The following is a 26,384-nucleotide window of genomic DNA, read 5'->3' as shown; positions in this document are numbered from 1 at the left end:
GAAGCACCAGCATAGATAATTTGGAGGATTTGTCCAAAAAGTTTTGGAAAGAAGGTTCAAAAACAGTTGGTTAGCTAAGTATGCCTTAAGCAAAATATAGACCTGAGGACCTTCTGAGATTTCTTTCAGACTTGTATTTTTTTCTCTTCATCATGTCCCAGATAAGCAGATAATTTGTTTTATCTTAAAATACTTATCTTTAATCTACTTTATCTTAAGTCCTTTATCTTTTTCAAAAATCTCTTGTTTGTAACCAAGTAGCACTTTAAAGATAAGAACTAACAGTTTTCTCATAGGTTCTTCTGTGGTGCTTTTCATTGTCTCTTGGAATAGTTCATTAGCTGATTGTCCACAGTAACTTCAGTAACCTTGACATCATGATATATTCCCCAGATGGAGTCCCTTGACTCTGTTGAATGGAGGTTATCGGGAAAATAATTTGCAATAATGATTACCTTGTAATCATTACCTGCAAAAGTGGCAAAATCAAATGACTCCAGGATTTAATTGCTGTCCTCTTCAAACTACTTAGTAGAGCTCTGGTGTGCTCATTTTTCCTCCTCCATAATTTTCATGACATACTCTATCTGTGTCCCACAGCTGCCCCAGAATTTGAGGGTGAAGGATTAAGTTTAAGCTTTGGAAAAACAGGGGGGAAATGTATGGTTTTAGTTTTTTTTTTTCACTTTTCAAATGTTTCAATTGGCAGTGAATTTAATTAACTTAACAGAAGTAAACTCTGTTTTGCCCATGATGGAACAGTCTCCCTGTCCTTATCTTGGCCAGGGAGCTTTTCCATCCTTTTCCTGCCCTTGCTCTGTTGAAGATGGGTGTAGTGAGCAGTTGGGTGGGTGTATGGCTGCTGGCCAAGGTTGGCACACCACACCTCCTTCCTGTATTTTGCTAACTGTGTCTTTAGGCTGTTTCTGGGTTTATTCACTCAGCTTTGGTAGTTTGCAGGTTCCCTGTGCTGTGCTATCATGCCTTGTTTTTCAACTTCTTAGCTTCTCTGGCCTTTCTCTCTCAATTTCTTTCCTTACTCTTCGATTTTGAATGCCCATTCCTGTGGAGCTCTTTGTTCCATTTTGATACCCAGCTGGATCTATCTCCTTCCAGCCTGTCAGATCACTCTTTGTTATTCATTCATTCATTCATTCATTCATTCATTCATTCATTCATTCATTCATTCATTCATTCATTCATTCATTCATTCTCCCTGAATTTCCACTTTTTTACATCCTCACTCCCTTCTTGTGAGGTGGTTCTCCCCTGGATTTTCCAGTCTCCCTCTCCATCTTTTCCTCTCACCCTGTTTGTTCCTCCATCAGTATGAAGTCTGCTCAGTCATTTCCAACTTTTGCACTGAAAGTTGTCAGGACTTTCTAAAGACAGATGCAAATTGAATTTTTCTGTACCTTATTTTCAAAGGATGGACTAGGTTTAGTTTAGCCTTGTGAACCAAATATTAATCTTTGCCTTTGTGTAAATTTCACTTGCCTAATAAGTACTGTCCAAGACATTAAAAACTGGAAACGGCATTTAGAAATATGAAGTGTTGGCCACTGTAATAATAGTCAACACAACAATCCCCACCTCTTAACTAATCTATAGGCAAAACACTTTTATTTTTATTGCCTAAGGTGCAGGGTTCTGACTCCAATAGTTTAACCATATTTTTTTCTAAATTTTCTAAATTTTTTTCTAAAGATAGGGTGCTACATTTTGCTTGATATTCTAGGCTGTGAAATTGTTGCAACCTAGTTTTGATCAATTTAACTTCAACTATTGATACATTATAGCTTACTATTCACAATAAATTATTTGACTGAAGATTTTAGTCACAGTTTTACTGGTGGTGGTGTGTGCATCTTCAAAGAAAGTTCAGATTTGATAGAAAGTCAGTAGATAAAGAATTATGTCACTGTGTGATGATCTTTTACCCTTTATTATTGACTGACAGAAAGTAAAGAGTCAAAGCAAAGTCATGCAGTGAAAAGGCAGTGTACAATTCTAGGTAGTGTGCATGGTGTAGATGAGTGGTAGTCAATTTCACAGTAGATTGACTTGGGCTCTAAAAAGTTAACACAGAGCAAGACTGGGATGGAGTTGGGATGCCAAATCCTGCAGGAGAATGAATAGTCCTTAAATTCTATGGAGTTACTAATGTAAGCTGGATCTCTGAAACCACCTTGTTCCAGCTGGTCATCTGGATTAATGGTACCAGTTTGCCTGGCTAGGGAGAATGAAACTTTCCTAGGAGGATGGGTGAGAGGGAAATGGACAGAAGGAAACGCTGTGGGATGTATTTACTTACCTATTTTTGTTGAAGACCTGAGGATGGTCATTCTTTTTCTCCTAAAAAAGGAAGGTCTAAAATGCTGAAAAACTCATCACAAAGATTGTGAGTGGTTGTCTGCAGCTATTTAGTTCTCATCTCCCTGTTATTTCCTTTGGTAGATGACACTTTGCAGTGATTGTAGGTTTTTATCCTTTGGGAAAATTTTTCAACCATAATAAAAGCAATGTATCCTTACATTTAGATTATCTTGTTGGCTTTGGCAGTGGCAAAGGAACATTTTTAGAACAATGCTGCATATATGCCATACTAGATGTGATCCTTTAAAAAATTTAGACCTGAACCTTTTAAAATTTTAGATTGGTAAGATGTAATTGCTGCCTTAACAGTAGAACAGCATAGATGACAGATTAGTCTGTACTACTGAAAGCTATTAGTAGTTTTCCATCCTCCTCCACTGTATTTATTCCTAAAATCCTCGTTTTCTATATCTACTATTGCAAAACTTGTGAAATCACTTGTTGCTATGGGAAAAAACCCAACTCTGAAAAGATTTTGTTTTGCTGAGCTATTCATATATGCCTTGCCAGACCTTCAGGTCAGTTGCCCTATTTCTATATGTAAATATGTCTCATTCTAAAGTTAAACCCTTTGTCATTTAGTACTGGCAGCTATTAATTAAGCACCTTTCAGCACAGCAAAATCAATATTTTACAGCACTGCACCAGAAAGGAGATTCCTCTTCTTCTCTCCTTTCATTGTAATATATAGTTTTCATAAGATTTGAGTATCCTTTTATTCAGCAGAAGTAAATTTGCAGATGGTAAAAAAGAACATGCTCTGCTCATTGCCACTGAGATTCCCCAAATGTTGGACCAGTGGATTAAGACAGGACTGTACTTAGGATTTTTCCTTTCATTTTTACCTTTCTAGCCACTAGAGGTTGCTCATCTCCTTTTTTTGTGAGCTTCATTCTGCCATTTTGAGACCAAATTTTTTCAGTGGCTATCTTATAAATAAGCCATTACTCATTTATTCCTCAGGGTAAGCTTTGGAAGATGAAGACTAATCATACCCATTCATTTATTGGTGCTAAGAAAGAGTGTAGTTGTAATAGTGACTGTGACTTTCAGTGTTTGATGATCTTTTAAGTAAAGAGGCAGAGTTGGAATTTCATGTGACTGTATTTATATTCATAAACACATATTTCTAAGTGTTCAAGACAAAACAGATCTTGAGGACGAGTTCTTTTATTTCTGTTTTCACAGACTGTAAATCCTCTTGCTGTGTACAGGAGTATCACAAGAACATGATCAAATCACTGGGCATAACAGACCAGGACCTCAAGTAATATTAACCTTAAAAAAATGAAAGCATCTAAGCTGATGTAAATGTTTGAAATGCTTGTGAATTTTAATTAAGATTTTTTGCATCATCTTGCTTTCTACCTTAGCACTCCTGCACTTCTTCTAAGCCTTCCCACTCCCAAATTCCTGACTTTGACACTCACCTCTCACTGTTCTGTGTGTCCTTCTACTTACCCTCTCTTTCCACTCCACTTTTGATTTGCTTTTCTTCTCTCAGCCTGGAAGGTGGGGCCAGGAAATGCCCAGGAGCGGCAACATCTTCAGAAAAAAATGTGTTCCAAAGAGATTTGTTAAATTTAGTTAATCCTAAGTATTTGTAATATAGCCAAATGCAGCACGTTCAAAAGGAATCTCAAAATTTACACAAGAGTAAGTCTTAGAAGCTTTCCTTGCATAGAATGAGTGCGGTTGGATTTTGACAAACAATTATGTAAAAATTGATTTTGTTAGAGCAATGCAGTGCTTAATAGAGCATTCCTAAAAATGGTCAAATAATTGGTAAAATTTGCTAAGGCTTTTGTACAGAAAGAAAAGTCTAGGTATTTTGTTCTAAAATTTAAAATAATTTTAAAGCATCTAAAATTAAAGTTTAAAAATGGAAAGTGACAGATAAGTTGAACTGCAGGTGACACAACCAGATTTACCTGTAATTTAGATATTTTTCTCAAGTTTCCCTTTGCTTTCGATATCTTGCTTCCCTGATGTTCCCTGATGAGCATTGCTGCTTGATTGATCTCAGGCAGAGCAACCACAAGAAAGGCATTGAGAAAGGTGAACAAAATACATGAAGTACAAGAAAAGGACAACAGAACGGAACAGTAAGGATATATATATATTAATTGATGGTGATACTAAAGATGTAACTAATGGTTTTATTAGTATTATTCTGGCATTTGGAGGAGTTGCAATCTGCAAGCCAGTTGTTAATTTTACAGTTAATTTTTCTGAATTTATATGGAGATGATACAGTCTGAAAATGAACTTTTTAAAGTTTATTTCCTAAACATAAACTAAAAAAGAAAACCAAAATTAAACCCACAAACGCTCTGTTTCACTTGTGAAGTCTTGACTTTGCTTATTGTAAAACAATTGAAAAGATTCATCTAATAAATTAAAATATTCTTTTGTTGTTCAACATGAAACTCCTTGTGGAAATCTCACAGAATGTTTTCTAAGAGAGTACTTAGATCTTCTTTTTACAGTAATATCTTCTCTTTAAAGTAATACTGAATGTCTGTCAGGATTGTTTTTCTTTCTAGTTCACCTACAGACAGAAATACTTGGTTTCCCTGCTATATATGGCTTGATATTATTTGGAGTACATTGAAATCTCATTTTAAAAGAAAGCTGGTAACTGAAGTGGAATATTTGACAGCAGAGGGCATCAGTATCACACCAGATGCCTGTTGCTCACTGAAGTTTTTCAACATCTCACTTTCATGGACACAGAATCTTTTCAGCCTTAGAAATACAGAAATAACTGTTCTGACTGTAAATTACTATTTCTCAGTTGAATGCCAGCAGATGTTTGACGTTTACGCTAAATGATACCTCTGTAGGTTATTTAGCTTGCATGCTATGATTTGTCATATATATAGTGCACTGTAAATATTTTCCTTTCTGACACTTACTAGTGAGACCTCCCCAAAATAATAGTTTGTTCCTATGTCTGAATGTTTTTCAGCCTTGTGTAGATTCTGTGACAGGGATGCTTTCTTGCAGTCTGGAACTTTCAGGTTTTTTTATTTTTGTTTGGTTGTTGTTTTTTTGTTTGCTTGTTTGTTTGTTTGTTTGGTTGGTTGTTGTTTGTTTGTTTGTTTTTTTTAACCTGCCAGTAGTTTCGACAAATCTGTAAAAGACAGGATTTTGTGAATGTAGTTATAGAGCTAATCAGAAAAACTTACATTTGATGCCAACTCAGACCATGTTCTGCAAATGTGAGTATTAGCACCAAAGCATCAATCTTTTTTCAAACATGAGAGGCAGAAATCCAGAAATCCCTCAAGTTTATTCTCATGCTTGGTGTCCTTAGGAGCTCATTGGTGTGTTACCTATTCTGATCTTTTCTGTAAGCAGAGTTTCATTGTTCAAAGTTGCTGTTTGCCATAAAGCACTCCATGGCACCATGCCGAGCCATGCCATGTGTTTGGTGCTAGGCTGTGAAAAAGCAGGGCTGTGCTGAAAAGAGGATTCCTGCTGGAAGAAGATCCCAATGATGTTTGCAACCCAGCAAATTTCGTGCTGAAATTCCACTTTTCATAGTGACACATTTGCTGAGATGTTCGAGTCAATGTGTGGTGGTGGGAGATATCTTCTCCGGTGTAACTTAGAGCAGGGTAGGCCCCAGGGTTAGTGTTTGAGCCACAAATCTCTTTGTTAAGCCCCTGGACCACTCTGAGCAGTGCAAGAATGTGTGGGCAGATGCCTGCTAGGCACAAGCAGGGGAACAGCTTGGTTGCCCTACATGTGAGTGAGGTGGCCACCTTCCCATCCCCCAAGAGAGAGGGGTGATCCCTGACCAGAGGGGCAGATGCTGTCAGGGGACATCACATCTTCTCAGCCAAGTGTGATTACAGTGTGGAATGAATATTCAAGAATGACAAAAAATGAGAAGGGTGGTGAAAACTGAGAATTTATTTGTAAATCCCAAAGACAGTGAAATTTTTTTTCATTGTCAGACTGTTGTCAGCAGATCATGGGTGCTAACAGATAAATACAAGAGGATTACTGCTGTTTGGAGGCATGAGGTTTTGAAAGGCTTGGAGAAAACTTGAGGAACTTTTTCTTATTACGGAAAATGGGTTATGTTTTTACTAGGAAAGCCAGACCTGATAACATGTGCATCTGTGCAGTAGAGAAGCTACTAATTTTGTATAAACGTGATGCTCTTCTTCTGACCTGATATGCACAGGATGAGGTCCCTGGGTCAGGTGCATCTTTATAGTGACCAATAAGAGAGACCACAAAATCTCTATGTTAAAGCTGCTGTTCTTATTTACCATGCAGCTGCATGTGATTTCACATGACCACTTCTCCGGAGCTATGGATATCTAGGAACTTGAACATTGGTAAGATTAATAAACCAGCCTTTTACTATATGCAGCTGAATTCCTCTTGGCTTTAGTCCTCCCAGAGAATAGATTTAAAAGAAAGAATGAAAGAAAAAAAAAACCAACAAAACAACAAAAACTTGATGGGCCACTGAGCTTCTTTGACCTTTTATCACTTCAACAATGAAGTTAAAACCAACCAGAATGAAATATTTGTGATTGTGTGGCTCTGTAATAACATCCCTTTTGTGCTTTGATTTTTTAATTCTTTATTTCATGATGTTGTGATTATTATAAATATTAGTTGAAAGAATTATTCTTTAAATCAGTTTCTTAATGAAGATATTTGTTTTGAGAAGGGGGAATAAAAGGTTGGTATTTTAGTATTCATACCTTTCCAGTATTTTCAATTGTGAACTTGCAAAATAACAACATTAAACTCACTGTGATTTGAAATAGCATGCTTCTCTTTAAGAAAATCCATTAAAAATATAAATGTGCTAATTTAAAGTTAGTCACAATAGAGCATGGGATTTTTTTCCTTTTCTTTTATATATAGAGTATTTATGGTTTCACTGACTAGTTTTATTTGCCATGAGCATCCCAGTTTTGAACTCTTGGGGGCAGGCAAGTTCCACAGATTTAAATGTAGTTGGGCTGAATAGTTTGTTTCAAGTGTATCACTACAGAAGAATTATTTTCTGACTGCTTCACTGGGAGAGGGGTGGATAGTATATGCCACATGTCTCAAAAAAAAAGGGAGAAGCATCCCCCACAAAACTGGTAAGACATAAAGACATCTCAATTCTTTTGTTGTGTGAGTCTCATCTGTTTCCCTAGACTTGGCTTGAATAGATGGTTCTAGACAAACCCTTACTTGATATTAAATGATGGCAGTTTTGTTAAACTGTAAATTCAATTTAATGCTAATTACAGAAAATATTTTATTTAGGTTTATGAAATTTTCAGTGTATGCATGCATGCAAACAGATATGTCTGTTACTAACATGCATATTGCATTTTCCTCCTTGTCTCATTCCTCATGGGATTTTTTGGCGTCTTCAGATATTTAAAGGATGGTAAATATCATAGCACACAAAATATTTAGATTTTCTTCAGTTAAAAGGAGTTAAAAACTTTCTTTTTGAATGTGACATTTAATTTACCGAGACTTGAGAATAAATTCAAAGACAAGGGGAGAAAGGCACCTTATTTTTAAGTATCCAATTTATTTTCCCAAATTAAAAAGCTCCTTCATATCTGAATTCTGAATATTTTGGCATTTAAATGTAGTCAACTTGTTACACATCCCCTACATGAAATCATAGAATAGTAGAGATGTGTCTTCTTTTAAAATATCCTTATTTTTAAAAAAACCACCCTACATTTTAGTGTAACTTCATCTTCTTTTTGTCATTTGTCTGGAGGAGACTGAAGGCAGAGCAGAACAGTACCCAGACACACAACACGTATCAGCATTTTGCAGAGCTCAGCTCTAGTCAGAAGTGCTTCACATTCTTGTAGAGAGGCAAAGAAAATTGGAAATCTAGGGAACTGAAGTTCCCTAATGAATGGATCCAGTGTTTTTTTCATATTTGTTATTGTTTTATGGTTTTGGTTGGGGTTTTTTTTGTTGTTGTTGTTGTTGTTTGTTTGTTTGTTTGTTTGTTTTATTAACTCACTATTGAGGACAGATGAGGGTATCCTATAGGATGGCATAGTTTATTGTTGACTTAAGGCAGAATATGGACTCAAAACTTTCAGGAGGGATTGGTCATGTGTTCCAAACCTGTCCCTGACATCAGAGCCTGGCTGTTTGTATTCCAGCAGGGGTAAGATTTGCCTGTAGAGCTGGTAATTTTTACTTGGGCATGTCCATCCAAAGGTAGCTAATATTTCACATATGTTGACATCATCTTTGCTGTAGATTATTTCTCATCCTTTGTGACTATTAGAAGCTTGTCTTGGTCACAGGTAATAAAAGAAGTGTCAGTCGGTGAGCCACAGAGCACCTAAACAGTAGCTGGCTTTTTCACCCAGTTCTGCAGGTCTGTATGCATGACTGAAAATGCTGTTCCAGTTCTGTTTTTCAGAGCTCTGGGACAGAATTTTCCATTTTAAATTTGGACAGCTGTTGCATCTGGCTGCCAGACAGCCAGTAGATTCATATGGGCAATTAATTTTGAACTGGGGTTTTCTCAGACACAGGGCTGACTTCTCTCTACTGTATTTGAACTAAACATAGTCTGGGGTTTTCCTTTTTGCCCACAATAGAGGTTTTAGCCAGATTGCTTGAAAAGGAAAATTGCAAAACCTTTCTACAGAAATATTTAAAGGTAGAGCGAGATCTATCCCAGCTTACCTCGTGATGCTTGGCATTAAGTTTAGGTTAGTTTCTAAGCTCACTTTTCTCAAACAACACAGATGGTAAAGATGCAGGGATGTCTCCAGCCACTGCGGTCATTGGTAGTAATGAAATTCCAAGAGAACTATAATGCACAAATGGAGTGTTGATCTTCTTGTTCTGTTGTTGTGCCTACCATAGTACACAAGCATCATATCCATATGACAGTTGCTGCAGCAGGAAGGATCCCATTCAGAATTTTAGTCTTTAGTGATGACATAGGAGAGAGACCACTGCATCGATAAGGTGGCTGCTTCACATGTGGCCTCCCTGTAGAAGCACATACTCAGGAAAGTTCTAATGATTATTTTTACTTGACTGACTTTGATTTTACTTTATTGATTATCATTTAAGTAATTTTTCTTTAAAAGGAAATACAACTGAAAGTTTTTTAAATTAAAGCACCTCAAATTTCAGATGCAAATATTATGTAAAAAAATTTAGATAAAACTGCCCAGAGTGTAACTAAAACAATCAAATATATGCTCTCATAGTAGTCTTAGGCTTAGAAAACTCCAATTCAAGCAGCCCAAGATTTGGCACAATTTGGTTTTGAACTTCTCATTTTACTTAATAAAAAGGTCTAGAGATTATTTTTTTTCCTTATTGATAGGCAATGTATTTCATTTGTTTGGAGCATATGCTAAAATATGTATGTACAGTCATTGACTATTTTGTATCTTTTCCCTTAGTTTTGTAAAAAGGTCTGGTGAAGAGCTGTGAATTTCTCCTGAATTATGGAGCCATTATGCTTAAATATGAGTAGAAGTCACAATCTACCTTACTGAACAGGCATTAAAACTTTCCAACTCAAAAGAGGTTCTCATGACAAAATTTGACTTAGGAACACTAAGTCTAACTAATTGACACATTTGATAGGAGTCACAGAGATAAAATTGCTGAGGTAAATTTTGAGTCTTTTGGGTATGACTTTCTAGTTGCAAACTTTTAATCTGTGTTCATTTGCAGTGCTCAAGATGGATTAATTTATTTGGCTTGCTGTACCTACTAACATTCTTCACACTTTTCTCACATAACTATCTTCTTGCTAGCTTGATATTTCTCCTGCTGGATAGGATGAGAATTTATATCTTAGATTCTATCTGTATAGAGAAGGCAAACTGCTTTAATAACATTGGTAAAATTAAACCAGTCATTGCCCTACACATTCCACAGTCATAAGAAAGCCTGTATTTATAACAGTAGTTCTTTTAAATTGGGGTTCTTCCCAGTGCAATTCATGGGTGTTGTAATTAAAACAATACAAAAGTGGCTTGCTGTCCAGGACATGGGTAATATATTCCATCATGATTTTGTAAGAGCTGGAGCTGTCTGAAAAGCTGTAGCTCTTGGTTGCTCTCCAGCAGCCCTGGTTGGAGGGACACCTCCTTCACACCCTTGCAGCTGAGCCCCTAGAAGGTCTCATGAGAAGGTTCCCTAATTCCCTGTAGTGAAAGCCATCTGGAGTAACTCACATCTCATCCAGCACTAATTTAATCAAAAGTGGACTGACTGCCCAAAAAGTCACAGTAACAGGAAATCTGGCACGGTCTGGCTGTAAAATGATCTGGTAATCTGAGTAAATAAACTAGTATGGCTTTTAGTTTTTTGACCCAGTCCCAACTATATCTGCAACTGGATGTTTGACTGCTTATTCCATTTTTCTGTAAGTTTAGTGGATATGGAGAGATATCTGAAAATAATTTTCCATGCTGAAAAAATTTAATTGATATGACCACATGCCATTGATTCATTCTATATAGCCCTGAAAGAGTACATAACATGTTACTGCTTGATAATGCATTTGTCCAGTAAACATCACTTCAGTAGTAAGAAGTCAATAATCTGTAAAGTGCTGAACATACATCCAACTCAAGGTGGCTCAGCGTTTTCGCATTGGACAAGATGTGATCATCTGAGTTATAGCAGTCATTTTGGATTCTTCTAGGCTTTCAAATTATTGGCAGCCTGTAGGGCTTAAGATTTTGGAATCCAAAGCATTAGCTCCATGTAATTTATTTGTGTAAAATACAAAGAATTATGCAAGAGCTTTTTCTCTTGCTTTATAATGTGTAATTTATTAATGACTGAAAATATGTGACATATCTGTTTGACATATCTGTTATGGTCTATTTAGTGATTTTAGGCTATTTAATTGTACCTCCTTAACATATAAATTTTTGAAATTTTTACCACTATAGCATCTTTGGACAGATTTCTGGTGGTGATTTACATAGAATTCTACTCTTCTTTACATTAGATTAAGTAGTAGCTCCATGAATTAAAGATATATGGTAGTCAAATTATTGCTTTTTTAACTTTTGTAGGGGAAATGATGTACATACAGATTGTACTTAAAATTTCTTTGCTATTGAGAGGGTCAGATTTATATGGGTGAGGTCAAACTTGATCCAGCAAGACTGTTGCTTAACATGCTACCTAGATAGGAATTGTCCCAGTCTGGGGTTTCTCCTTTGCCCCGAGATCACCCCAGTGGGACACAAAGGTAGTTCAAACCCTGGTTTTCTCTGAAGCAGCCGAAGAGAGATTGCTGGAGACAGTTTTCTCTTTTTCCAAGGACTGTTTATTGTTTCATATCTCAGGGACTTTTTGCTTGACCAGCAGCGGTCTGCTCAGCCTGGCATCCATGGTGGAATCTGCCTGGTGAAGGCAGGGCTTATCTTATATAGTTGGTATTACGGATTACATGTTTACAAAATTTTACCAATACAATACAATTTTATTAAATGGTCCAGCCCTGACCCCATCCAATCCAAGAGTGCCAACATGTCACCCACCATGGATGACATGGAGAAAAAGGAGGAAAAGGTGTCCACCCCCCAAATTCTCCATTTGGCCACGTGTTCCTTATCATAAACATTCCCAAAAGTCTATTTATCTACATTCTAACAATCTAATTTGCACTTCACTAATTTTGGTAGCTTGTTTCCATTCTCCTTGTGGTGACAACTTCCCCCAGGGGTTAGAATTCAGCACCTGTGACATCAGGGTCTCACTCAGAGGTCTTTGAGACCCTTGCCAGGGGGGTTTTGAGACCCCCAAGGAGGCCAGGGGTATTCCCTGGGCTCCCACAGGAATGAGTTTCATTATTGGAGGATAACATTTGTAGTCTACTAATATGTATCCCAAAGCTGTCATGCCAATAACAACAAAAAACAAAAGGAAACCTCAAAATTTCTACCTGCTAGCAGAAATGGACAAAATTTGCCATATATACAAAGATAAAAAGAGCTAGAAATTAGTTTAAGGGAAACCCACCATCATCATATGCAGATATAATTTGTAAATCTTTATGAAAATTATATCCAGTAGAAATTTACTGGAGTTCTTGATATGTGGTGGAATAGTGGGGATGTGATTTAAAGGACTTGCACTAAAAGTATCTTAAATAATTTTCTGCATATTCTTTCAAATATATAGCAGTTACTGGGCTTTTGATCTTTTTCACTTGTGTTAGAGTGTGGGGCTTTTTGTGATTTTGTTTGTTGTTTCTTTTTTTTTTAATTCAGGAGTCCTGCAGAGATTTTTTCATTCTAGCACTGAGTTCTGTTGTAAACTTAAAAAATAGGCTTTGGAAGAAAAAAAAAAATCACATCTGCATATTGAAATAGTTATCAAGAGAAAGACAAATCTGCTAGTTCTTTATTGATTGCATAGAGGCTAAAAATTCCCAAGTCACTGTTATATCTCATGAAGTGTGATGATGGAAGTGGTGTGCAACATCATAATCTCTTTGAATCCAGTTCTGTTTAATAAAAGGACAAAAGTATTTCCTCATTAAGAATTTTAGCTGACTACCTCTTCACAAATGTTGGTTTAATGAAGTCTTTTTCCTTATTTGTAATTCTTGTGTAAATGAACAGATGGGAACATTTTGCATGTAAAACTTCAGGTTTATTTAGGAAAGGGGTAAGTGGTGAGTCTTTGCGTTTGTTGATACTTTTAGCGTAAGTTTGTCAATTGATAATTCGTTGTAAATCTCACTTTAAAAGTTGCCGCTCTTCTTGTCCTGAATTCTGAGGAACAAACATGTACATATGTACTACTATGATTTCCTGGTATGATCCAGGGAAAGATTTGCAGAGATGCTGTATACCCAGTAAATGCTTTCCTTTCCAGCCCACAGAACAGTGGTTTAAACTTAAAAGGAGGAAGACAATGAGTAAACGAGTAATTGAGGATGAAAGAGATTGTTGTCTGCAGTACTACCTTGATAGACAGATTCTTTCTTTCTTTCTTTCTTCAGAAAAAGAAAGAAAGAAAGAAAGAAAGAAAGAAAGAAAGAAAGAAAGAAAGAAAGAAAGAAAGAAAGAGAGAAAGAAAGAAAGAAAGAAAGAAAGAAAGAAAGAAAGAAAGAAAGAAAGAAAGAAAGAAAGAAAGAAAGAAAGAAAGAAAGAAAGAAAGAAAGAAAGAAAGAAAGAAAGAAAGAAAGAAAAAGAAAGAAAGAAAGACCACTTTTGAGAGGGTTCATTTTAGAAAGACACTTTTAAAATTGAATTCTTGTGACATTTGGAAGTTGTTCTATCATCAGTTCTTTTACAGTCTTGACTCTTCCCTGGAAACTTCTGATGTTTTTTTGTCATGCCACTTACAGAAGTGAGGCATGAAGAACAGCAATTCACCTGAGCTGCTTTGGGACTAGGAAAAGATCTATTACTGGGTCTAGCACCTACTCCATACTTCTTTCAGGACAGACTAACATGATTTGGCAACTGATTTACATGGGTGCTACACACATTACGAGTGCAAAGTCTGTGATAAGCTGTGAATACCTGTCTAGACAGAAATAAATTTGCATGTTAATGGCCTAGAAATGCAGGGAAATTAATCCTGTGCTTTGGCATGTTCATGTGGAAGATACTATTGTTAGGAATAATACAGTGAATGAGTGGTCCTTATTCCATTAGCAGTTACCATTGCTGTGAATAGGCACCTTGGTGCAAGGACGCATACCTACCACTGAAATTTATACATCCTTCAGAGATTGCTGCAGAAGTCAGGAGTAAGACAGTGAAGCCATTCAGGATAGAGAAGAAAGCTTTACACAACCAGAACTGTATTAGAATACTAGGTTGTCTGAATGTAATTACTGCACTAGAATTTAGCCAGCATAACTGTCATATGGTGAAATATGCCACGTGATTTTTTTTTTTTTTTTAATAGCATAAGCAGATGTGATTTTGAGTTTTCATCTTATCAAAACCAATGCTTTTTTTTTTTTCCCCACAGTATCGTATTGAGTTGGTCAACAAATTCTTGAATGTTCTGGTATATTAACATGTGTGACATAAGTGCATAAGCTATTAAACACTGCTCAGGTGCTGAATCTGAAAAATGCAAAGATATTAATCAGCCTAGTGGAAAAAAAATCAAAAATTATCTGAAAATTTGGAAGTAATAAGTATATTTCATTTGTGTTTCTTACTCTTCACTTTTCATAACTAAAAGAAGTATAGATTTTCTACTAAATGGATGCAACAAATATGCCTGAAGCACTCTGTTCCATATATTTAATAAATTATATTGTAGGTGGGGTGTTTGCCTACTTCTGAATTATTCACTACAACATTTTAGATAATGTAGCTTTGTATCTCGTTCTTAAACCCACTCTCAATACCTTAATTTCAACCACAAGTATTCATCATGTTAAGAAAAGGATTATTTTAGGGGGAGTGAGAAAAAAGGAAGGGAACAAAGTGTCTGTTGTTCCTTTTGAATTTTAAGAATAATTGAAGGTAATGTATTGTCTCTCACACACCAGAACTGTCTGGGGGATCTTCAGCTATTAGCTGCTTCTGTATTTCCAGCTATTTAAATCAACAGAGCTGAAGATCAAGCTCTAGTTATACTGGGATTCCATGTGACAGAAACTTTTGAAAAACAGAAACAAACTGAAAAAAGCTGAAAATAGCTGGGTTTATAGGCTTGACTTGGCGAGAAAGTAGAAGTGATGGAGAGATGGTTTTTCTGTTTGAACATAGAAATAGTAGTGATAGTAAGAGACAAAATGAGTCATCCTTACTAAATGTTGTGAGATTCTTCATGTCCTTGCTGGTTTTTTGTTGATTTAGAATGGGGTAAAGGAAAGACTTGTTCAAGCAACAGTAGGTCAGGCTTTTTATTTGTGTCCTGCCTTTATTTATCCATTGTAAATGCCATTAAAAAAGTACCAGTACTTTATAGCTGGAGAAATGTAGCTGGGTCTTGAAACTTTCTGTGCTTGTCAGGTATTTATCTGATATATATTATTATATAGCAATATATATTATTATACCCATATATAATCCAATATATGGATTATATATCCATATATCCCATGCTACAGCATGGGAGCCAAGAGTGTATTTCAGCCCTGTGCTGTAGTGCTACTTGCATAAGTTTTTGTAAAACTGGTGCTGTAGTGTTCCCTGTTGACTGGTGCTTGCTGTGGTTCCCATTAGCTTTCCCAAGGAAATGTACCTCATAGACCTCATGAAACAGTAGAGTATCAAGCAGTGTTCCTCAGGACTTATACTTTATGGCCAAAATGTAGGTAGCTTCAAATGCAGAGAAGGATCTGTAAGATATTCATGCTGGATTGGGTTGGGGTGGGTGGTGGGATTTGTGTATCTGTGAGACTCAGCCTCACAACCTCACAATTTTCTCCTCCCTGGAGCTGAAGTCTGTAGGGCTTGTGATATGTGTGAAGCAGAGTTGTACTGATTTTAAATGTTCTGATTGATAAATTCATCAGAGTGGAAGATGAAAGGCTGAGTTGGGGAAATAGCCCAATTAGGCAATTATTTTCTGTCATTCAGATGACCAGGTGAAAGTGAAAAAAAGTTTAAAGGGGATTTTTTGAAAGTTACAACTCAGTAAGACATTGTTTTCCCTTCCTAAACTACAACTACCCTTCTGAAATATTTATTACATAGATCTTTCTACATAAAATCTAAGGTTCCAGGCGTCCTCGATTCCCTAATTAGCTGTGATTGTTTTGCTTGTACACCAGTAGCCCTAATCTGGAAATGTACAACCAGCAGTTCTGCATGCCATCTACTTTTGAGGTCGCAGCAGACATTCTAATGTATAAATTTTGCTTTCTACTACTTTTAATCTTTTATGTGACTGTGAATTATTGACTGGCTAAAATCAACAATGATGCATCTGAAACTAAAATGGGCAAAAAGGTAGAATCAGTAATTTCTAAAACTTTATGGCCTGACAGATTCAACAGAAAGAAAACTAGTAAAACCCATGCTTTTAGCAGTGAACTGGTTGGATCAGATCCTAAACACACTGCAGAAATGGAGTAATGGAAGAAACCTGTGCTGATCTTTGCCAGTTTTCTGGTAGTAATTGCACTTTTAACCACTTTTAACAGCTGTGTCTGGCAGAATAGAAATGCCATTGCAAAGGAACTAGGGATATCTTTCTGTGTCATAATGATGAGTGGATTAGGAGACATTGCAGAGGTGATACTGATAAAAAAAGCATAGCAGAAGGGAGGCATTTCTGAAAGAAGATACATTATTGGGAGTTCTGAGCAGCTTCTTTGGTATAGCCAGTCAAATTTTCATGTCTAAACCATGAACTACATGAAGCTTAATCAAATCATTCCATCCAAACAAAAAATCAGCTGAGTTAATGAATATTTTAGGCAACTGTAGTTTTTCATGTAGCATGTGAAACTGCACATCTGAAATATGTATGTGCATGTGGAAGCTAATGAATTCTAGTTATATATGGTAAGTTTATTCATTAATTCCATAGATGAAATTCATAGGGTCAGAACGTAACAAAAAATGTACCTGAATTCCACAAGATGAATCTGCTTATTTTCACAAAAATTTTTTATCAGAGTCCCTTTGTGTTCAGGAGTCCACAAGATCCAATAGACTTAATATAGCTAGGTTGTTTTTATCTCCTTTTTGTGGTTAATTTGAACTTGTTCCATAGATGTTATACAAATAGGTGTTTTGGCATCTGTTGGCTCAATTATCTGTATTTTTACATACTTTTAGTCTGTAGTTCCACCAAGGAGTCTATCTGCATGAATGACATGGGCATCTGTGCTTCTAAAGCATTCAGCCTTTAGGAAACTCCATTCCACAGCTGCAGAAGTGAATTACTGACATACCAACCTTATAGTGTCTGCATTTTGTTGTAGACCTCTTTGAGGCATGGGCCATTTCCTTATTAACAGTTTTCTGCTCAGCAAAAAAGAGTTCTGTTGCCGAAAATTTTTTGACACAGCACACTAACATAGTGCTCACCAACACTGTGGAACTGATAGCTTTTGTAAAGGTGCTCATTGAGTGATCTTGCTCTTTTCTTGCAGAATCACATAAACCCAGCAATGGATTTCACACAGACCCCTCCTGGAATGCTGGCCCTCGACAACATGCTGTACTTTGCAAAACATCAACAGGATGCTTATATTCGGGTAAGGCTTCCTCTTGTCATGGAGATCTTTGTAATTGCCTTCTTGCAGTAATTATGACCTGTTTACAGTTGATTTGGAAGGGTAGGTTCAAAATCCTGGTATCATTAACAAAAAACTCTAGGAAGACAAACCACATGACACTAAAACATGATATAAGCTGTAAAAGCTCTGGGAGAAAGCTGTAGAGGTGTCTTGTCTGTCATTGCTGCCTGAAATATTCTAGATATTACTTTTTTGCAAGTACTTATTTTTACTTAGGAGTGCAAAAAAAGAGAAATGAGCCTGTGCCTTTGTAAGATGCATAATGGATGGCGTAAACTTGGAAAGGAGCAATTATTTGAATTATGCAGAATTCTCTGACCTGCTCCAAGTCTACCAAAAGCTGACTTTTTTTTTTGTGGAAAGCAGGATTTGAAGATCAAATGCTTTGAGAGGTGATTGAATTGGTAGGATACTGTGAGTTAAGATGCTTCCACTAAAGCTACTGCTGTAGGAGAAGTAATTCTGAGAGTAAAATACATACAAAGCATCATGATTTATTTGTATAACCCCTTCCTGAACCCCTGCCCACTCCACTTCCCAAATTATTTCAAGTTTATTTCAAAGGTAGTTAGAGCAGTGTTGCATCCCTACAAGGAGAGTCATACAGCCGAATAATACCTGCCTCTGAAGAGAGAAACTTTTCCTAAGCTTTAATAAAATCAAGTGCTTCCCAAGCATAAACCGAGCAAACACAGATAGGAGTGGAGGACAGACATAAAAGTCATTGTCTGGAGTTGATACGGATGGAATAGTTCCCCCAAAAAAATGCTCATGCAAACCTGCCTAAAGAAGTTTGTGTATAGCAGGAAAACAGTAGACACACTGATCATTTCCACTTAAAGTCAAGAGTGATCTTTTAATATACATTATAATCTGTTTTCTGTTTGAAGTAAATTGGTGTCAAAGCTCTAATAGGTTTGCAAAGGACTTTCCAATATCTATGGATATGATACCAGATGATGAGAGTGTAGGATTTTCTCTTTAAATGGATCTTTCATCTCTGTCTGAATCTAGCAATAACTCTTTAAAAAGACATTGTGGTAGAATGCAATACAGCAGTGTTTATTAATCCCTATAGATCCCTGAAATGAAGGGCTATCTCCGGTAATGAACAGAGAATATACTTTCTAGATAAACTATGCTGAATAGTGTTTTTGCTTATAAAAAGAGAATTCCTTACTGATTCTCATTAAAATTTGATACAGTCTAGACTCTGCTACTTCATACTTCTTCTGAAAATTCTAAGTTTAGAGAATTAGAAGTAGCCAGTGCTTCCAAATCGGTCAGACACATTTTAAAGAAGTCTGAAAATTTTGAAAGAGGACAAAACTTCTGTTGAAATAGAGCTTTCATTGACATCTCTCATTTTTTTCTTATTTTTTTCATGTTCATGTTGCAAATACTGTCTTAAAATTTTGATTCAGTGAAGCATGTAATTAGCTACTTTTTGGAAAGAATTTTGCTGCTGGCTCAGTCCTTTTTCCATAATGCAGTATTTTTGTTGCTGCATTACTGAGATTTTTTGTTGTTTCGAGCTGCCTGTTTTTATTCCTGCATGGTTCCTGTTAGGAGAGTGCCTGAGTGCCTTGTATTTCCTCCCTGAGAAAGAGTACACATCTACTAGAAGTGCCTTATGCATGTAATCTCAGATTCAACTGCTTGCCTCAAGCTGCTTTGGGGACTGTAAATGTGTTTTGGGAGTGTGTTAGTCTATCCACCACTCTGAGGAGTTCTACTTAGTGTTTATACAACATTGCTGGTGCAGCAGGAACACCTCTGAGATGATGGTGTTGTGCAACTTCTACGGCATAGATAGTCTTTGATTGCAAAAGACACCTACTTTCTATTTCTTAATCTCCTTGATTTGCTAGCTGGTGTAGAGTAGTTTCCTGTGGACTATGACATGCCTCTTCCTTTTTTGAGTTCCTTATTTCACATCTGACATTACCTTTCATTCATGGCCTTCGGCTCCCAAAGCTCCCACAATGCCAATTTGCTCTACCTGTGCAGCCTGTTGACCTTGCTTATTTTTTCAGATGTATTTCCACTCCTGTACCCTAATAAAATTCCTCCTATGGTCAAGCTAGAGCTTCCATGAGAAATTGTTAGTTATACAGTCAGCTATACACTTTCATCCTAAAAAATGTGTTTGACCAGAGCTCTTCTCTTTTCATTGTTGATACTAGGAAATATTTTGGTTCCTATGGAGAGAGATTATTTTCAACTTAGCTCTTTGCAATGCAATTGATTCTTGTATCATGGATTAATTCCTAAGCCCCAGATACTATCTCTGCTATGCATTAATTAGAAATTGAGGCTGAAAATCAGAGCTGGTTTGAAATGAACTGGGAATATCTGAAGTTTTCCCTGATAGAATGTGATGTATTATGCAGACATTATCAGGAAGTCATAATGGTTTCAGTGAGTGTACTGGCACTGCTGCATTTTAATGGGCAGCACAATTCCCTGAGTCTGATCTGTGACTCTTAGGATGCCCCTGCTGCATGACCCTTGTATTAATGAAAATAATGGATAAGCAAAAGTTAGAAGAGAATGCAGTCAATAACTAATCTCTTCCCTTTCTAATTCTCGTTCTGCCCCTCATAAGAGATTCTGCTTAGAAGTAATTTGCATAATAAATAGATTAGTTAGGTAGGAAGAAATATCTGAAACTGAAGTGCCCATTTAGGGGCTTGCAGTGGGGTTTCAAAGACCAGTAGAAAACTAGCACACTAAAATAGGAAGAGTAAATGGAATTGCAATTTATTAAAGAGCATGGTTGTGAAGGCACTGCAGCAGATGGTAACTGTACATCTTGAAAGCAAAAGGCATTTCAGGGTGAAAATATGGGTGTCACGTGGTTAAGGAAAAAACAAAAATAACTACACTTTCCCCTCTTTTTATTATTTTCTGATTGCTTCCGCACAATCCACTTCTTCAGTCACCTTTTCCGTTGTATATTTTTCTTGAAATTGCAGTAATGTGTTTTCTTTTCTTGCTGTCTTCTTTCAGATAAACACAGTGTTTATACAAACTTTGAGTTAAAAGGTTTTGTATCTCAGGGTTTCATTTACCATACAAGATGACTGGAGCCTCTAGGAGAAAAGTTGTTAGTGAATGGGAAAAAAACAAATGTTCTCTTTGACTGTGTGCTGTTATTAGCTATCATTTGATTTTTTTAAAAAGTGCCGTATTGAGTTAGTTTCCTGTTGAGTTATCCTTTCATTCTCTTAATTAATTGTCTAGTGCTATCGGTGACTGATACACTGGGGTTTTTTCATGTTGCACTTAAATAATAATCACTGTCATCAGTGTCTTGGCTTTTAAAAGGTGATGACATAGTATATGGAATGTATTGATGGAAGTAATGCTGAATTTCTGCAAGAAATTAAAAAATTTTCCACAGGAAATAATTGGCAGCTTCCCAGGCTCCATAATTATAGGACCGCTAGAGTGTATAATTAAATTTAATAAGAAGAAAATTATTGGAATAAAGCTTTGTGACGGATAATTTTTTGTTCTTTTGCAGCAGATAAGTCATATGTTCTCCCACTTTCAATTTATTCATTTCCAAAACTACTTCATCTTCACATTCTACTAATTTTAAAAATAAAATTATAAGTTACCATTGAAGACAGACTTTATTCAGTGCAGACATCTTGAAATTTTTTTTACTAGTACTTGTAGCAGTGTGCCTTTAAATTTTCTGCATGTAAAGAGGGTCTGTGGAAAAACCTTTCTCATTCTACTGAATTTGGTTTTTCTGACTGACAAATTGGTGACTCGCCTATATTTTTCTTCTGTGTTTCTGAGCAGCTGTACTCCAGCTAGTCCTATTCTAGGACTCACTGCTGCTTTGAGGTCAGATGCTACCTTGAGAAGACACATACTATGTCTCAACATTCTTTCTAAGCACAAAGGAGTGGTACTTCAGGGAGAAAATGTAAATAAAATTACAACTGAGTCTGAACATTGGCTGGTCACCTATTATGGGTTCTGTCCAGCTGGCTGCCTAATTTTCTGTCCAGTTCTTTGCTTTTTATTAGGTTAGCAGGCTCTTCATCTGTAGAAAAAAAAATAATTTTACTGTGTCCTGAAATTCAAGTTTCATCTGCAGAGGAGAAAGCTTATCCCTTCTCCTACCAGTTTTATCTATTTTTTAAAAATATTTTTTGATGTTGCATGTAAGATTTTATTTATAAATATTTATCACTGGGGTGCGAAAGCAGTGTTGAAATCCATGCTGAAAATTGGATCCATTTTACAACAGATCCAATGCTACTAAATTTTTGTAAGTTATGTGTAAGATAACTTACTCTTAGATAACTATGCTCTTGGATTTTCTGTTCTTGCATTTTAAAACAAATTTTAAAAGTTATTACAGAGTTCCAAATTAAAAAAAAACAAACAAAAACAACACGTGGACTTTGGTTGCACCAAGAATTACCTTGATTACCTGAAAATTAGAAGATGACTTGGCTTATGGCCAATAATAGAAAATCCTCATTCCCCTGAATTTACCAAGCTGGTAATTTGGTTATTCGCACAGTTGTAATGTAGGGACACTTCTTCCCCAGCAGCTACATTTGGGGAGGCTGAGGAGGGAGCTCTTTTGGATTTGAAGCTTTCAGAAGTTAGAGAGGAAGAGCAGGTGGTGTTTGCAAGTGCCAGTGATGCAGGCAGGAAGATTGCTGGCAGCCTGCAGAGACCTTTCAGAACTCAGATGGGTTGAGTCACAGTCAGACTGTCTGCTGTATACTTTCCAACCCAAGCAATTGTTGTATAGGAGGCTGCCTACACATCCTTCCGTCAATTCACAAAGTCTCCTTGTGCCTACTCACTCTCTCCTGATCAGATAGGAGGAGTCCATATAATTTTGGCATTTTCTGAATTAAATTGAGTTTGATTTCTGCCATGCTTTCTTCCCCTCCCAGAAACGGTAGGAAAAGAGATGTAACTTATTTTTTTTCTGTAGAAAGTAGAGAGAAAAATGAGGCTTTTTACATTAGTCTTCCTGGTGAGTCTTATGAATGAATGCAATTGTTTAAGAGACCTAATTACCTAAGCCAGATTCCCAGTTTATTAATGTGTTCTTGTCTTTTCTCTGCTCTTATCTTCCACTCACATATTTAAGTGTCTTTCTGCCTGTGTTTTGTTTCTTCCCAAACAGCACGTTTCTTCTTTACATGGCAACTCTGAGGGTCTCCATCACTGAGAGGGATTGAGATGGGTCCTTCTGCAGTTTAAGATGCAAAATCCTGGAGTGGCTGATTGCAGTATAAACACAAAATTAGCACTGAGGAAGAGAATTATAAGGGAGTCATGGCACTCTCTGCAGAGTCCTGTGTTGAATGTGCAGTGGGATACATATGGCATCTTACAATTCTGCATGTGTTCAGATCACTTTCCACCATTCACAGCACACTTAAACTTTCCCAGGTTTATGGAAGCTGTTGTCTAAATGATGTCCTGGTCCAAAGGGTCCAGAAACTGTTACAAGTCTAGCAACTGTCTTCAAAAAGTTTTGAATCACACCATAGGTTGCAGCAGTAGCATACAAAGATTGGGTTTTTGTGGAGTCACAATCCCTCCACCTTGCAAAGCTGAGATATTTATGCATGAAAGAAAACTAGCTCTTGATTGTAACAGGTTTTCCCATTTACTCCATGTCCAGAGCATTTGTGATGGGACTCTGGTTGCCAGGCCCATTTGTCCTGGTTTGAAGGACAGGTGTCTGGCGATAAAGGCAGAAGTTTTCCTTTGAAATAGAAACTTTAATTCCACTCCCCCCAAGTATGTTTGAATCAAGGACGCTGAGGCAGAGATAAGGGGGTAGAAATAACTGCTCTTTTACTAATATATGTAACCATACAGCAGTTGTTAAAATTACCATCAAAACAGAACAGATAACTTGGTTCCAGGCCTTTCTTTAGCTGCAGGCACACTCTCTCTGCACTCGGTCCTGGTACCCCAGACGGGCAAAGCCTGGCAGCTGCAGAGAAGCGGCGGGAGCGGAGGCAGGAGGGGGCAGCAGCAGCCACGCCGGTCTCAGGTGGGAGTGGCTGGAGAGGGCAGCTCCTCACTCACCATGTGGGTTCTGGTGGTCAGCTGTGTCCTCAGAGGTTAGAGGTTGTAACGGGGCAGATGCAGGGCAAGTGATCACAGAGGGTCTGACTCTCCTGTGTTCAGCCGCGTGACTGCAGACCGGAGGTCCTCCTCCCGCCGGAAACACGAGTAGCCCCCTGGAAGCTGCTGCCACCTACCCCTTTTGTCTAGAGTCGTCAAAGATCCTGGGTGTAACCTGGCAAGCTCCATTGGCATGATAATGGCAAAAATTCTTTAAATTGACACAGTAATAGAAAAACACTCAACCCCCAACACCATTGATGTGCTATAAAGCTTGATGTTTTTCTCATATTGCCATAGCACAATAACATTAGGGCACCCATAGGGCCTATTTTAAATTATGAAAGAAAAGAAAATTCAAAAACTTGCTATATTCTGCACATACTACATGATTTTGCCTTCACCTCTTCCATTGGTGAGCCAGGAGACAATTTCAGGAAAAGCATTGCCTTCTTACATTTGTGGGGGGGCATGGAGGGAGAGAAACACCTGACTGGTAGTTTTCAAACTGGACCAGTTCAATGCCAAAGCCCTCTCACATATCTATGACTGTGCAAAGTGAAAAGCACATCCTAGTGCTGCTTCTGAAGATAATAGGGCAACAGACCCTTCTCATCTTGGGCCTTACCACCATGATTATTTGGTTGGTTCTTCATAGAGAGAAGAAAAAGAAGGTTTTTCTGCAACGAAAGGAAGAAGATAGAAGATAAACCACTGCGTATTTATCTTTAGATGGAAAATAAAAATTACAGTCTTGCTTCATGCTAAGGTGCTTGTGTAAGAACAAAAATGTGTTGTTAGGTGAGCACCTGCAGAACCATGCATATTTAGCCTGATATTGTTTGGCACTACATTTGTTTGAAAAGTATCATTTGGTCATAATTTTCCAGAAAAAAACCCAACTTTTGGCAATGTTTAACTGCCTCATATCAGCAGCTCCTTTCTTGTTTTTCAGTATCTGTAGAAGTTCTCAACTTTTCTTTTAGCTTTTTGTTTAAATTGCAATTCTAGTGTCTTTCAGAGGCAGGCAAAAATAATGATGCTTTATTTTAGCTTTGCCATGAGAAATTTCAATAATGACTCAGGAATGTCAAGGAAGAGTGAGATAAGGGAGAGAGGATGCATTGGAAATTAAAAATACAGTGTTGTAGGGAACAGCACAGAGTGAAGGATATTGGAAGATTGATGCTGAAGCTGAAGCAAATGAAAAGCTACCTTAGGAAGAAAGCAAAGTTGAGGATGAGGATGAATGGAAACTGAGTCTGTCTGCAGTAGTGTTTCTTACCCTTCTCAGGAAAAAATTTGCTTCTCAGAGTTACCTAAAGCACCTAAATAAAGAGGGAATGGTGAAGACTACCATACATAATAAAGAGGCTTAGGAAAAACAAAAGCAATGTCAAGAAAAGGAAGAGAACGCAATTTCTGCATATTTAAATGCTGCTTGATCTTTCATTTAGGGTCTAAGGAGGTTTTTATGATCTCAACTAACTCTCTGAACCTTTTGATATTAACCTGCAGCAGACTGCTAAAAAGCTTGTTCTCTATTAAGACAGGATAATTTTATGAAACTGGTCTGTGGAAATACTCCTTTTTAATAGTGCAGCAATATTCATTGAATTGGCTGCTCTGGGACTTACTGGAAGTATTCATGCAGCTACAGTGGATCTTGCCTTTCTTTCAGTTCTGTATTTATTTCTTAATCACAATGAATCTCTATTTCATTGAAAAGCTCTGATTTTGGCTTAGGAATCTGAGAATTATATCTGCAGTTGCCATGGGCAATATTCTTTGAGACAATTTCATCTTTAATGTGAAGGATTAAGGGACTGACTAAGGCGATATTTCTTCCCTGTGAAGGAGAAATGTTTCTAACTGGAGGTTTCAGCCTCCTGGATATTGATAAGGAAGCTTTTGAAGGTACCTGTGTTCAAAATTTTGCCTTTTGTCAGTCATTAACTCTTAGTTGCAGGTATAAGCTTCACTATTGAAGCTGATGCAGACTTTAAAACCCATGGTAGTCAAGTGTGGAAAATCCTTCACTTAGTCCACTGCCTTCCTGAGGGTCTATTTTGGGCTCCTGAGACAGACAAAATGAATAATTCAATGGAAAATCATAAAGGCACGCTGCCATAAATTTAGAAAATCTCTTTGGTTTCAAGGTTGGTGTCTTATAAGGAGCTTATTTGCTACTGGGGAATTTGCATTATTCCTCTGTGGTCTTGGCATGCTACTTAAATTTATTTTATTTTAAATTAAAAAATAACTTTAAATGTTTTTATTTACTTATTTTGCATATTTATTTTCTTTATTATATGTTTGGGTTTTTAAAATTAGATTTAAAACCAAATTTTTATATTTATTTTATGGCCAGGCCATAAAGTGGTAGGTATCTTGTTAAACCTCATGCAGTTTTCCTCATCCCATCCATCTAGTCTGTCAAGATCCTTCTGCTGAGCCTTCTTATCCTCCGGTAGATCAGCACTCCCATGCACCCTGGCATCATCTGTGAACTGACTGAAGGGGCACTCAATCCCCTCATCCAAATCATTGGACAGAGATGTTAAATAGGACTAGGTTCAATAGTGATCCCTGGGGTGCACCACTGGTGATGGGACACCAGCTGGATTTAGTTCCACAGATAGATGGAAGTATA

General features: G+C 37.0%; 1 protein-coding gene across 9 annotated transcripts in view; it reads left to right on the top strand.

The window, feature by feature from the left end:
* The window catches only part of ELMO1 (engulfment and cell motility 1), a 335,189-nt gene that overhangs the window by 143,730 nt on the left and 165,075 nt on the right, over positions 1 to 26,384 (top strand). For all 9 annotated transcript variants that reach the window (XM_079302630.1, XM_079302632.1, XM_079302629.1 and 6 more), the window contains one exon: positions 17,459 to 17,563. In XM_079302630.1, the coding sequence (XP_079158756.1) occupies positions 17,459 to 17,563 (105 nt within the window). The remainder of the gene's footprint in view (positions 1 to 17,458; positions 17,564 to 26,384) is intronic.

The sequence above is a fragment of the Erithacus rubecula genome (assembly GCF_903797595.1).
Source record: "Erithacus rubecula genome assembly, chromosome: 3".
Taxonomy (NCBI): domain Eukaryota; kingdom Metazoa; phylum Chordata; class Aves; order Passeriformes; family Muscicapidae; genus Erithacus; species Erithacus rubecula.
Note: the sequence above shows the minus strand (reverse complement) of the source record. Positions and strands in the feature narration are given on the sequence as shown.